General features: G+C 32.4%; 1 protein-coding gene across 11 annotated transcripts in view; it reads right to left on the bottom strand.

Annotated features, from left to right (window-relative positions):
- The window catches only part of LOC138129062 (dnaJ homolog subfamily C member 5-like), a 39,916-nt gene extending 29,203 nt beyond the window's left edge, over positions 1 to 10,713 (bottom strand). For 8 of the 11 annotated variants that reach the window (XM_069045310.1, XM_069045313.1, XM_069045312.1 and 5 more), the window contains exons 1-2: positions 10,471 to 10,710; positions 10,044 to 10,335 (exon numbers count right to left, since the gene is read on the bottom strand). In XM_069045310.1, the coding sequence (XP_068901411.1) occupies positions 10,044 to 10,335; positions 10,471 to 10,493 (315 nt within the window). In that variant the 5' untranslated portion in view covers positions 10,494 to 10,710. Of the gene's footprint in view, positions 1 to 10,043; positions 10,336 to 10,470 lie in introns of all 11 variants that reach the window. The other 3 variants (XM_069045320.1, XM_069045316.1, XM_069045309.1) reach the window with 3 other exon arrangements.
- Positions 10,714 to 13,007: the final 2,294 nt, after the last annotated feature.

Here is a 13,007-nt window from a genome sequence, read left to right as displayed (position 1 = left end):
AAAAACCCCTACCACCATTTTCGCGTGGTAAATTAAATCTTTCAACAGCAGATTTGGGGTGATGTTTACAAAATTTTGTAAAGAGAACTCTAGTTTGAATATTTATATTCTGTAAATTAGTTTTGGATACACTTATTATTATCCTTATAATTTTAATAAAACGTTACATCCCCTGTTACAACTTTTAGGATTTTTGTACGAGTCAAGTCTAAAATTGACTAAAAAACTTTTCATGAATGAAATAAGAATTCTTTTCTTAAAAATGTGAATAACTCCGTAACAGTTACATAAATAAATATAAATATTATGCAATGTATTACTATTTGTTGAATTAAATGTCAAGTATGTAGACCGAGATAAGATATTTTTATTGCAAGGAAAGCCCTAATGAAAATTAGACCCAAGATAACCCTTGCTCTATAATCTCAAACTATTCCTAATTTTATTCTAATTCACTTTTTAAGTTTGTCACTTTCAGCTGTTAAGAAAATTAATCCAGTAAAAACCATAAACTGTTTTTTGTTCGTTTTAAAATTATTGTCAAAAATAAATATTCTTGCTAAGTAAAATGCTCAGCAATTTGTCGTATGGTATTATTTTGTACAAAGGTTTTTCTTTCAAATTAGCAAAAAATAATCACTGGGAGCCAAAACAGGGATGTAAGGGGAATGATTAAGTTGCTGAAAGCATTACTGCAACCTTAAGAGTTACATTTTTAAATTTAATTTGAATTAATGTCATCGGAGACCGACTTATCGCGGAATCAGAGGATTCAAAATCTAAGAAATTCCTTTTTGAGAGTATTTCCCTTGCCATTCAACGTGGAAACGCTGCAAGCATTCGGGACACTTTTCCAGATTCCGCATTATTATCGGAAATTTTTGCATTGTAAATTAAAAATGTTATGTAATTATGTTTATTAAATTAATTGTTCTCACATTTGAATTAATTTAATCTACATTTAGCCCGGTATTTATAGTCGGCAACTCAAGTCCAACTTAGGTAAGTTGTACTCAAGTCCTGAGTTTTGCTCAAGTCTAGATCTGTATTATAGTCATTATTTCGACTAAACTCGTAAAAGTTAGACTTGAGTCTTACTCCAGTTTCGTTTGAGTCGAGTTGCCATGGTTATACCATACACCTTGTGAGTTGTGACAGCTTGTTTTGAATTCTTTTGCAAAATGAAAATCCCGTATAGTTTAGAGGAGAAAATTCTGTTGGGTTCTCTCATACACGATATGGAAGAGGCAATAGAAAATAAAAAGCAGATACAGTTTCGGTAGAATTAAAAAATAGTGTTTAGGAAAGGATTAACACCCAGTACAATAGCTAACCAGAGAGTACTACAGTACGCACGGCGCAGCAATTGAAAAAACTGTGAACCAATATACAATACAGGGTATTTCACGAGTGATAATGAGCCTAACGGAATAAAAATGAGACCCACACTACATTTCCGAAAAAAGCTGGCTACTGAAATTAAAATGTCCGGCTTTTTTTGAAAATATATTGTGGGGTGCATTTTTTATTCCGTTAGGCTCATTATCACTCGTGAAATAGCCTGTATCCTGTATTCAAAATACGTTGTTGACGTATAAGTATTTGGAACTTCTTCTTCGTAAATAAAGTCATAACAATCTTCCATCCTGCGATAAATAAGTATTTAATGCTTACATCTAAAATTCAGATTTGAATATTATTGCCTACCCATATATGTAATTGAAACGAAACGAAAAACAGGGAAACAGCAACTGTCAGACAGTACAGAGACAATTTTGGACCTCTAAACTCATGTAAGCAAGACTTGAGTCTGCCTAACCCCTAACTTGGGCTTGAGTCAAACTTGAGTGCTCATCAATGCTCAAGTATTGTTTATAAGACACAAATCGGAACTCAAGTCTGTCTCAAGATTGAGTCTAACTCAAGTTCGGACTATAAATACCGGCCTTAAACACCCTCATTATTACAAACTTGACGATATTTTGTAAGTAATGACTTGTCGAATATACGTTTTTTGGATTTAAGTAAAATTGCAGAATTGCAAATTGAAATACATACTTTTTGAAGTGAAACTTTTTATGGGAGGGGTTTGAAATTCTGATCGGCAACCTTTTTGAGTGACGAAAAGTGGTGGGGGTAAACACTGACTCGCACAACGGTTGCGCCAATGTTTCCATCTCACTTAATTTGGAGTCTAATTTATGTAAGTAAATTAATCTATTTGACACGATACAAACATCCCTTAAAATTGTGTATACTTCTGTCTTTGTCACACTCACGGCATTTATCGATAATGTCCTCTCTTTTAATTAAAAATGAACAATGAGTTACGCATTTCGATATTGTTTAGTGTTATCGTTAAAATACAGGGTGGAACAAAAGTATCAAATATTCGCTGTAACTTTTTAAATTGACAATTTATGAAAAAATGTTTATTATAAAAGTTGATTGGTGTATTATCCTGCATCATCTGGTCTTTCTAGTTTGTTCCTATCTTCTTTTGTTTCGCTGCTATGGCAACCAACTTTGGTTTTTTTTTTCCTCGACGCTAAATATGAAACAAAGGACTGAGTTGAGATTTTCTGATTGCAAGTATCTAAACCTAAACGTTAATCCCGTTATAAAACATTCTCTGCAGCATTTTAAAAATTAAACCAAGAATTTTTAACGCTCTATTACGTACGAGTAAGATAATTATCAACAATAATATTGCATCATCGTCGTCTTTTGTTTACCTCAGAATTCTATGAACAGATTCAAACCAGCATGCTATTGAACGAAACTGTTAGATAGGTACCTGAATTTGCATTCTAAATCCAATCTCTAGAAATTCAATGGAATGGAATTGAAATGGAATGTGACTGTCTTGGTTCCTTTTATATTGCTAAAATGCCAATGTCTAAGAATGATCTGAACCTCCTTTTACATGACTGTACTTCAATTATATCCTTACGTAATGATCAAGCTCATTATTTTATTTAAAATTAGCAACATGGGCTGCGATCGATTTTTCAATTGAAAATTAATTTTTCTCTAAAACAAATGGCACGTGGAAGCCACTTAACGTTTAAACGGAATTGAGTAAAAAGTCAACAATACATTTAACCGTTCAACAGTTTTCGAGATCGAAATTGACCAGGAAGAATTTAGGTGCGGTGGAATTAAAGAGGGAACATCAGGAAAAAACTCGTCAAGAAATTTCCTTGTCTGCATCTGTTTTGGAAACCTCTGATGTGGCTTAATAGCTATTAAGACAACAAGGGTTTTATAGACGATTTAAAAATCGAGATCGTAGTTTAAATTAGAGCGACCGCAGGGAGCGAGGATTTAATAGATCGAGATTTTTAAACTATAAAACACGCGTTGTCTTCAAGATTTTTTCTAACACTAACATCTTATCAGAAATTTTAATAAATTCAGACATTATTCGAGGCGCGTCACAATTCACAAAATGCGGAGGTTGCCGTGGGTACTATGGTAATAATATCAACAAATTTGGAAAAAAACAATTTTCATCGTTGAAATGTGCCAAAACGTTCCAGAAGAAATAAGAAAAAAAGGGCAACTTGTTACCAATGAAGTCTAAAAGTGCATACGAAAAGGTGTATGTTTCGTTTCAAGGCCGGAACAATAAAAAAAGCAGGTAAAGTTAATTCACACTGCGGCAAGAATCATTTGAAGAAAATGTAAAGATTGGCAGTTTTCGATGGCCGGGCACTTGCATTGAATGAAACAGCAGAAGTTGAAGAAGAAGATGTTAGGAACAAGAGCACGAAGCTAATGTGGCAGTTCCAATTCAATAATTGTACTTTTCACTTTTGTGATAATTACTGTAAAAATGATGAATAAAATGTTACTTGAATAATATGTGTGAGCGTATTTTATGACTCTATAAGATACGTTGCTATTGACGACGTGTCTTATAGAGAAAAGCGTATTTTATGGGAAACATAAGGTGTGAGCTCAAATGCACCATGGAAACAGTATAAGATATTAATGTTAGAAAAAAATTATAATAAGAGCCCTCACCGATTCGAAAATAAAAGAAGAATGTGATTTGAACTTGAAGAAAACAAATTGGAAGTGTTTGGACAAATTCACGATTGTGTAACAACTATTTATTACCAACAATCATAAAGAACATACCAAAAAAGACAAAGCAGTCAATTCAAAATATGTGAGCTGTCTCAAATGAAATCCGTAAAATTCAGCAGGCTATTATTTTTTCGCTTTTATAGCGATGAAGTTAAATCTGCGAAAAGTTAATATTTAAAAACCTTGTCCGAGAAGCAGAACTGTTTAGAAACATGAACGAAGTAGCGCGCCGTAGAAAATTTCAGACGGCATTGAAATTGGAAACTTAGACTGGGATAAAGAAATTAGATGTAAAATACCTTGTTTACAACACAATTTGCCGTTCTAGACCCCGAAGAAAGCAATTGTGACGATCGGAACAACATTGTAGAGGTTAACGTTCAAGGATACTTCAAAAAAACTTAATGGTTCTACCTTACTTTGGCTCTATTTGTCGTCAGCACGTTATACAAAAGCCACAACAAACTTGTTGAAAGAAAATTGCGTCAATTTCGTGATGAAAAACAACAAACGTGCCCGTCCCAGTGTCGTTTGAAAAATTCATTGAAAACTTTTTCAATTTTCCAGATTCGATTAATATAACTTCTAAAGATAACGTGCGTTCAAAAAATGTTGCGGTTTTCTCTCTTTTACAAATGCACGTCGTCTTTTTACTTGGTGTGATTTGACATTTCCTGCCTGACCTACCATCACGTAGTACTTACTGAGTAAATTCTCATTGCTTAGTTCAAAGAGCTGTTCTTTGCAAAAGAAATAATTGACACAACTGCTTGTTCGCTGAACAAATGATGTTTGACATCTACGATTTGACAGCCGATGAAGCTACGCCATATGTTAATGGAAACAAAAACAAGCACCGGGCCACTTTCTAAATATTTTTCCTTACGTTTATAATCTTTACTCTTTACATTCTGGTGATTTTCACCAGAAGGAATTTTTCTCAAAGTTATACATATACTGATTTATAAGTAAGTATTTAGCAAGATAATGATCCAATCCAATACTTAAACTCGTAAAAAATTAATTCAGGGAATAAATGTTAAAATATTGAGCGCTGCCCTTCAGATTCTTGACTTAAATCATACAGAACAAATGGGGGTTAAAACTGTCGATTAAAACGAAGGTCAGCTATTTATCCTAATCCTAATCAACTGACAAACAATAATATTTGAAAAATTCACGTTTTATAAAGAAATGGTACGAATATGACATAAAGTAAAATTCTGATTCTCCTACACTTACAACCTAAAACTTTTTGTAACATGTTCGAAAGAGTGAAGACACAAGGCCTATTGGTTTCAGTGAAACCCGATCAAATGTTTTCGAAATATGCGCATTCTGTACAAATTCTACTAAAATATGTACACTAAAATAGTTATTTAGACGAGTGTTAGAAGTGCAACTTTTTTTCATAAGTTTATTAAACGAGTCGTAGACGAGTTAAATAATCCACACGCATGAAAAAAAAGCACGCTAACACGAGTTGTCTATAAAAAAATTTTAAATTTCATAAATCAAAACCTAATTTAACTGTAATTTGTGCTTCCATTTTGGTCAAGTGCGGTGGCCGGTTCTGGTAACTAAGGAAACATTATATGTTTATTGTTGTAAAATTAATTTATCAGTTTTATGTCAGTCTCAATAAAAGTCAAAATGAGTGATTCAGATGAAGATCCTGAAATTACTAGTGGACTAAAGAAAGGTGGGTTTAATGTTACTAATTGTTCTAATCGTTATTTCAATTTTCATTTTGATAAATCACTTTTCTGTAGAATACGTAGGTATATCGTTCATTCATGGATTAAAACCAAGCAGTTAAAAAAAGCTGCTGACATCATAACTTTTTTTCACTAAGCGAAAAAAAGTGATACTTCTAACACTAAAATCAATGAAAAATAGTCAACTTTTTTTAATGAAATCTTAAAAATTATTTTTCTGTTTCCCTAACTGGTAAACACACCTTTACCTTTCACTTTAGGTTTAAGGTAACTACGATTTCCCGAGGGATGTTGTAAATTTCTGTGGGATATTTATAACATAGGTAGCTCGCACGGTTAATTTTAGGGAAAATATCGGGTTGACAGTTCTGTATGTCAATAAGTTTTGACATTCGTTATGTCATAAAAATCTGCAAAAGTACAAAATAAAACATTCGGTCAGCCGAATAGTCTAACACAAATATACGGTAGGTATTTTCTAGCGCTCAAATTAATCACACCCTCGGCTTCGCCTCGAGCCTGAAACCTAGTTTTCACACTGGAAAATACACCTACCGTACTCTAATGTAAATAACTATTGAAAAATGGCTTTGGAACACGGAAATCACCTACTTTTGTTCCTGCCGATATTAATTTTCTTGTCGTAGATTGCACTCGATTAAAGTTAACGTTGGTATTGTTTCTAATCTGCGATTAATGGATTAATTAAACATTATGTGAACCCGCTTAGGGTCTGTATGTATCTCAATGACGCCAATTTTATGGTTTTGTTTTATAAAGAATCACCTTCAGAAATTTATTTCTGGTCATTTTTATGCCAACATCACAACTGCATAAAAAGTAATAAAGTACATACATTACGATCTTTACCAAAAAAACAAAAAAAAAAACACCGCCAACTTTTATGGTTAACAAAGAATATAAAAGTTTTAAAAGACAAACAATATTATGGCGAATATAACGATTTTCAGATAAAATAAATGATGTAAGTTGTTTAGACATTCGCGAGGTCTATGGTGGAAACTGATATTTTTAAAACTAGGTAGACGCAGCACTACATCGATAAAATTTGTGTAATGTAAAAAATTGAAACATTGAAATTATGTAAGAAATTCATTTTTAAATAATTCAATATTTTATGTCGTGGAAAAATTAACAAACTGACGTTCGACCCATTACATTCCCTACATCAGATTTTTAGCTAACGAACAGCTTCTAAAATCATCCATGTGGCACAAGAACGGTAATAACGTGACGCTCGTCTGAACATTTTGATGTTTGTTTTATATCGAGTGTTCATTTAGATTTATCCTCAAAGCAGACGTTGAAGAATTGATTATGAATACACCACGGATTACAGATCACTAGATCAGGAATCAGCTGTTTGAATCTAACCTCACTTTTTGCGTTGTTTGTGTTTTTACCCTGCAGACTGACAAGTGGTGTGTTCACAATCGACTCTTCAACGGCAACTTTGAGGAGATATTTAAGTGAACACCCGATACATAACGGTGAGTACCAAAAGTTTGGAATGACGGAAATATTATCTTCTCATTTGAGTTTTTCGAAAACAACTCAGACAAGTGGGTTTTATTTCTTTTTAAAGAGACATTTTCCGATAATTTTACTTTTTTTCTGCCCCTGTATTTTCGCACAATGACCTCATTAGCATTTTTTCTTAAAAAGCGTTTTTTGCAAATATGGATAAATTATTCAATTCTGATTTATGACATTTGGACTCCCGATTCTTGAGACATTGATTATTAAAAGTATGTAAAAAAAAAAGTAAAACAATAAATTTAAAAAGAACCGAAGGACACATTTCTGTCAAGTGAAAATATCCGAAAAAGGATTGCTAGAAAGGGATTTATTGAGTGACTTGTGGTGTGTCCCAATCTCACCCCATTAGATTTTTTAGGATTATACCAAAAGCATAGTTTACTTCAATCGGCCAGCTATACTCCAGCCAATGAAAGAAAAATCCGGAAGTCTCCAAAATCGGTTTGAACATTTGATTGTTTGATTTTGTTGATAGATGTCATTACCTTATTGATAATTAAATCTCGAAATTCATTTAAAAAAAATTGCAATGACTTCATTGTACAGAAATGGATAGAGGTTAAAAAATTAAAAATCAAAGGAAAACGTTTCTTTTCAAAAATAAAATTGACCTGTCCCAAATTTTCCTAAAAGCTCAAAGGAAAAAAAAATATTTCCATTATTCCAAAGTTTTGGGGCGTACTGTCCAAAAACTACTGTAAAAACCACACATCGGGTCACTATGGATTTTTTCCTCCCAAATTTTGGAATGCATATACAGGGGTGTCCCAGAAATACCACCGAGAGAAAAAAAGGGAGTATTTGGGTAAATGTAATAATCTGGATTTTAAAGAAAAAAAGTCCTATCTCAAGCGATAATCGAGAAAAGACTTCCTAAACAATTTTGCGTTGCCGGAGTTTCCAATTTCCAATTTTGTTGCGATATCAATAATTATTTTTGCTGTCTAGCAATCTGTCCGATTTTTTTAGTAATACCTGACGAGCAATAGCAATAAAAAATCAGGCCTCCAAATTTTAAAGGACGCTAAAATTTTAACGCCCCTTTAAAAATTAAGAATTCTGATTTTTTTAAAGGGGCGTTAAAATTTTAGCCTGTTAAAATTTAAAATTTCAAGCCCTGATTGGTCATTGCTATGACAACTTAATTTAACTGCCTTTAAAATTTAGCGGAGCAGTTATAGAATACGCCCCTTTCAAAGCTTAAAAATCCCCTTTAAAAAAATATCAAAAAGACATCAACAGCAAATGTCATACGCCCTCTATAATACCTCCAAGTTAAGCAATCAACATCAAAAATCCCTAATTTTGTTGTTAGTTTTGTTAGTTCACGATTGTGATTGCTGAAAACTGAAACCACTTGAGATGTTATATAAATACCAATCTAAAGTATTAGAAAAGTATAAAAAATGAAATATGTAAATGAATATGTAAAAAAAATTATCGCATTTTTATTTAAATTTTGAAATGAATGTAATGTATTGATTTAGGGTTTTGAAATTCTCTTTTATGAAAAAGTCTTTTAAGACTGGCTACTAAAAGATAAATGAAATCTAATAAACCCATTACGACGCTTTCAACTTATTTTCAAAAACCAAATTCAAAGATTTCAATGTTCATTCGCTCTTATAAAACTGAAGCATTTACATTCAAATAACTTTCTATTAAAATAATTTCCAATTTTAAGTAATCAATTTGCATTAATGTCAACAAGCCGAAAACGTTACAACTTCCTAACTTCATTCCAGTTACTTGAGGAGTTCCCCAGACTGCATATTTTTATATTATATTTTATCTCTATACATAAAAAACGAATAAATGAATCAACTCATTTGATACTGATAAGTAATTTCAATTAAAAAAAATACTTCATTCAATAATAATATATGTAATAATTGTCCAGTTCACAAAACTTTTTTAACACAAAGCTTAAGAATTGGTTTAAATTTAATACAACTGTTTTTTTTATGAAGTACTAGGACTAGTTCAATGCTGACTGACGATCATTAAAATCGATCAAGATTAATATGTTCTATGAGCATCCATGCGGCATAAGAGTGATGTAATGAAACGCTGATTTAATCATTGTAATAATGCCTACATCAAAGGTGAGTGATAATGATAAACAGCTGTGCCTAATTACAGTAAAATATCAATAAATCCCAGACAGTTAGTTACAGGAATTCAACAATCAATCTGACAATCATTGTGATAGAGAATTCTTTCAGTGATAGAGACCTAGGTACAATGTGTTTAACAAGAATTTCCTCTTAGATAATCTGATTCCTGGAAATCTATCAAGATTATTTTTATAACTGAAATCATTACAATTCACCACAGGATTACAAAATTCAGTGGTCTAAGTAGTGTTGGGAAAAATATTTTTTATTTTGTATAAAATGAAACACTAGATAATTAAAGTGTGTAAATGTAATTCCAAGAACTCTAAATTGTATAAAAATGCTGAAGATGATAATTATTCTGCCCACTTAACTTTTTATCTAGAAGATGGATAATAATGAAATTGACGTTATTTTATCAACATTTGTTTTATGTGCTAATTTAAGAAAATTTCACCTCCCTTAAGCCATAAATATTAACGTAAACCAAGATAAGTGAGATAAATATTGTGGGTTCAGATCAGATGAGAACATGTAAATAATAAAATTTTACCTTGCACCATGTTGATGTGACAACAAAGTAGGCGTTGACGTTCTCTTCTCCAAATTGTTCGGCAATGTACAGCCCGAGGGAGCCATAGTTATCGTAGATATTCCTCTTGGTGGGATCACTCAGGATCGAATGTGCCCTATTAACTTCTTTGAACTTTTCTGAGGCTTCAGGATTGTTAGGATTCTTGTCTGGATGATACTTTAAAGCTAACCGTCTGTAGGTTTTCTTGACTTCGTCTGAAGTCGCGGTTTTTGGCAATGCTAAGATTTCATATAACGAATCGCCCTGTGTCCTGCATCAACATAAAATCCATATAATCAGCGCGTTGGCCTTACAAATTTGAATGGAGTTAACCAAATCGCCGGGGCAATTACGGTTAATTAGTAATGAGATTTTTGACAGGTGTGTTGTGGTGTGGTGCACTTACGATAATTTTCGTTTAGCATCCATTCCTGTACGAAATTTCTGACTGTCAAACACATACAACGGTTAAGATGGCGATCGGGACTTGAGTAAATGGCACGAACTTGAATTTATATCCGCATTTTACACAAATGATTGGAATTACACGACCATTACTAATTGTCAATAAAAACGGTTCGATGACGGACCGCTCTGCGAAAATCGGTTTGAAGGGCTGCCAATCGTTGACACTAATGACATGGGGGAAGCGAAAAGTCACTGGAACGTACGCGCGCAACACTAACGGGTCGAAGGTCTAATACGTAGAATAGAAATTTTGAATAAATATTGATAAAATGTAAAAAAAAATACTTCATGAAATAGTAGCAGCAATAAAACGATAAAATTTGTAAATAAGGTAGTAAGCAATCAAATCAAAATATCAATAATAAATCGTTTAACGATTAGATTATAACAGTAGTGAATAGAGAGATATTGCAGTGTCATATAACGGTTAGCAGTATTTAGAAAGACGTTATTTTGACATCTAAGTGTCAATTTTTAGCACGTAGACGGTAATAACGATTGCGCTTAACGTAAATTGCGAACGTATACCGCAAAACGTTAACGTTATTTTTGATATTTCTCATATGTCACAGTTTGACAATTCAAAAAAGTTTGAGTGTGATTTGACCGAAATAAGTTAGAAATAAAGTGATGAACTGATTCTTCAATATCATCGTCATTTGCACCACCTAAAATTGCAGCTTCTACCATTTCGTTCCTTTTTGACATTACTTGTCAAGTTTGCATTGTCTTTTAATAACGTTAACGCCTAGATAAATTGCAATAATAAATCACTATGCCGTTACAGCGTAGCGTTATTTCAGAGCGCAATCATTTATTAACATATTACTTAAATAAAGGTTGAATGCAACATCTCTCTAATAAAGATGGTGCTTAGAAACTTTGTAATAATTTTAGAAAAGAAACTTTGTTCTGATTTGAATCTGATCCATCACATCTCGGCACTAGAACATATTTCATGATAAATAATTAATTTTCTTTGTCTTTCTTGCGTAAACACCAATTGTACAAGATTTACAATTAAGTAGTCTAATATCTGTAACTTTTTAACTCAGATTATTATGACTTGTTTTCTTAGTAATTTTCCTATTTTCTATGCATTTTTTTTCAACAAAAACCACAGATTCAGTTGTTACGTCTGGCTCACATTTTTTAAGAAATCATAAAAAAAAGGGTTAGTCTTCCTTCTTTTTGGCATAAAAATCTGACTCACATTTTTAAAAAGCCCATAAAAAATAGGGTAGTTCCATAATAAATTGATGTTTCAATAGATAAAATGGGCTTATTAACAGGTCGTCAGGTCGTTTTCTTAATTTTTTGTGTTTTTTCAAACTCAACAAACTTCAACGACTAAAACTTGAAAATCAACTAATTTTCCTTTTTGGTAGAAATACCGGTTTTTGTTAAAAAATACTGCATAGAAAATAGGAAAATGATTAAGAAAAGTAGGCATAGGTATTATAATCTGAGTTAAAAAGTTACTTACACATATTAGACTACTGATTTAGTAAAGCAAAACTCAGCACAAAATAGAAAAATCAACATAACGGGATAGTCCGGAATCCGGAACTTATAGTTACTAAAAAAATTCAAATCAAATGGATCTGAAATTGTTAGGCCAAAGGAGAAGGTCACTAACGTCACTTCATTCGTTGATCAGTACCGATTCAAATTGTGTGTATAGTGTGTTGTATGGCATACCATATACTCACCGGTGAGTTTTTCATCTTTATTACCTATTCTTTTATATCTGAATTTGATCTATAATTATAATTCATTTTTTATTCCCATACTGCTATATCATAAAATATGTTACCTATAATAATATTCCTGGAATTATACAGGATACAGGGCATTTCACGAGTGATAATGAGCCCGACGGAATTGAAAATGCAACCCACACTACATTTCCGAAAAAAGCTGGCTCTGAAATTAAAACTATCCGGCTTTTCTTGAAATTGTATTGTGGGTTGCATTTTCAATTCCGTCGGGCTCATTATCAGTCATGAAACACCTGTATAAATTGTTGAAGTTTCGAAAATAAAGTCTTTGGATCTTAATTCGCCTCTGTATCAAAGATTACGACAAAATAGAGCAAAATTGTACATAACTTTTTTGTAGAACGAAAAATTTGCTGCAAAACGGTTGTTATGACTTGCTTAGTGAAAGAATAAATACTGATACAAAGAATTGACACGGGTCACGCATGTCTACCCAGTTTTTCAAGACTGACGAAAAAATTAAAAGAAGATAAAGACCAGATCGACTACCTCTGTAACAAGGGCGTAAACATGGAGGTGTGAATTGATACCTAAACCTAACTCAAGTTGCAAAAAACCACTTGTCATTTGCAACAGCATTTTTTCAATATTTTTGAACCAAATAAAGGCACAAAGGGACCAGAAAATCATAGTTTGGATTGAATATTTTCCATATAAGTTCAGTTCTAAAGTAATTTGAAACGACTAATGCCAT

This window comes from Tenebrio molitor, chromosome 4, assembly GCF_963966145.1.
Source record: "Tenebrio molitor chromosome 4, icTenMoli1.1, whole genome shotgun sequence".
Classification (NCBI taxonomy): Eukaryota; Metazoa; Arthropoda; class Insecta; order Coleoptera; family Tenebrionidae; genus Tenebrio; species Tenebrio molitor.
This window is presented reverse-complemented; position numbering and strand designations above follow the sequence as displayed.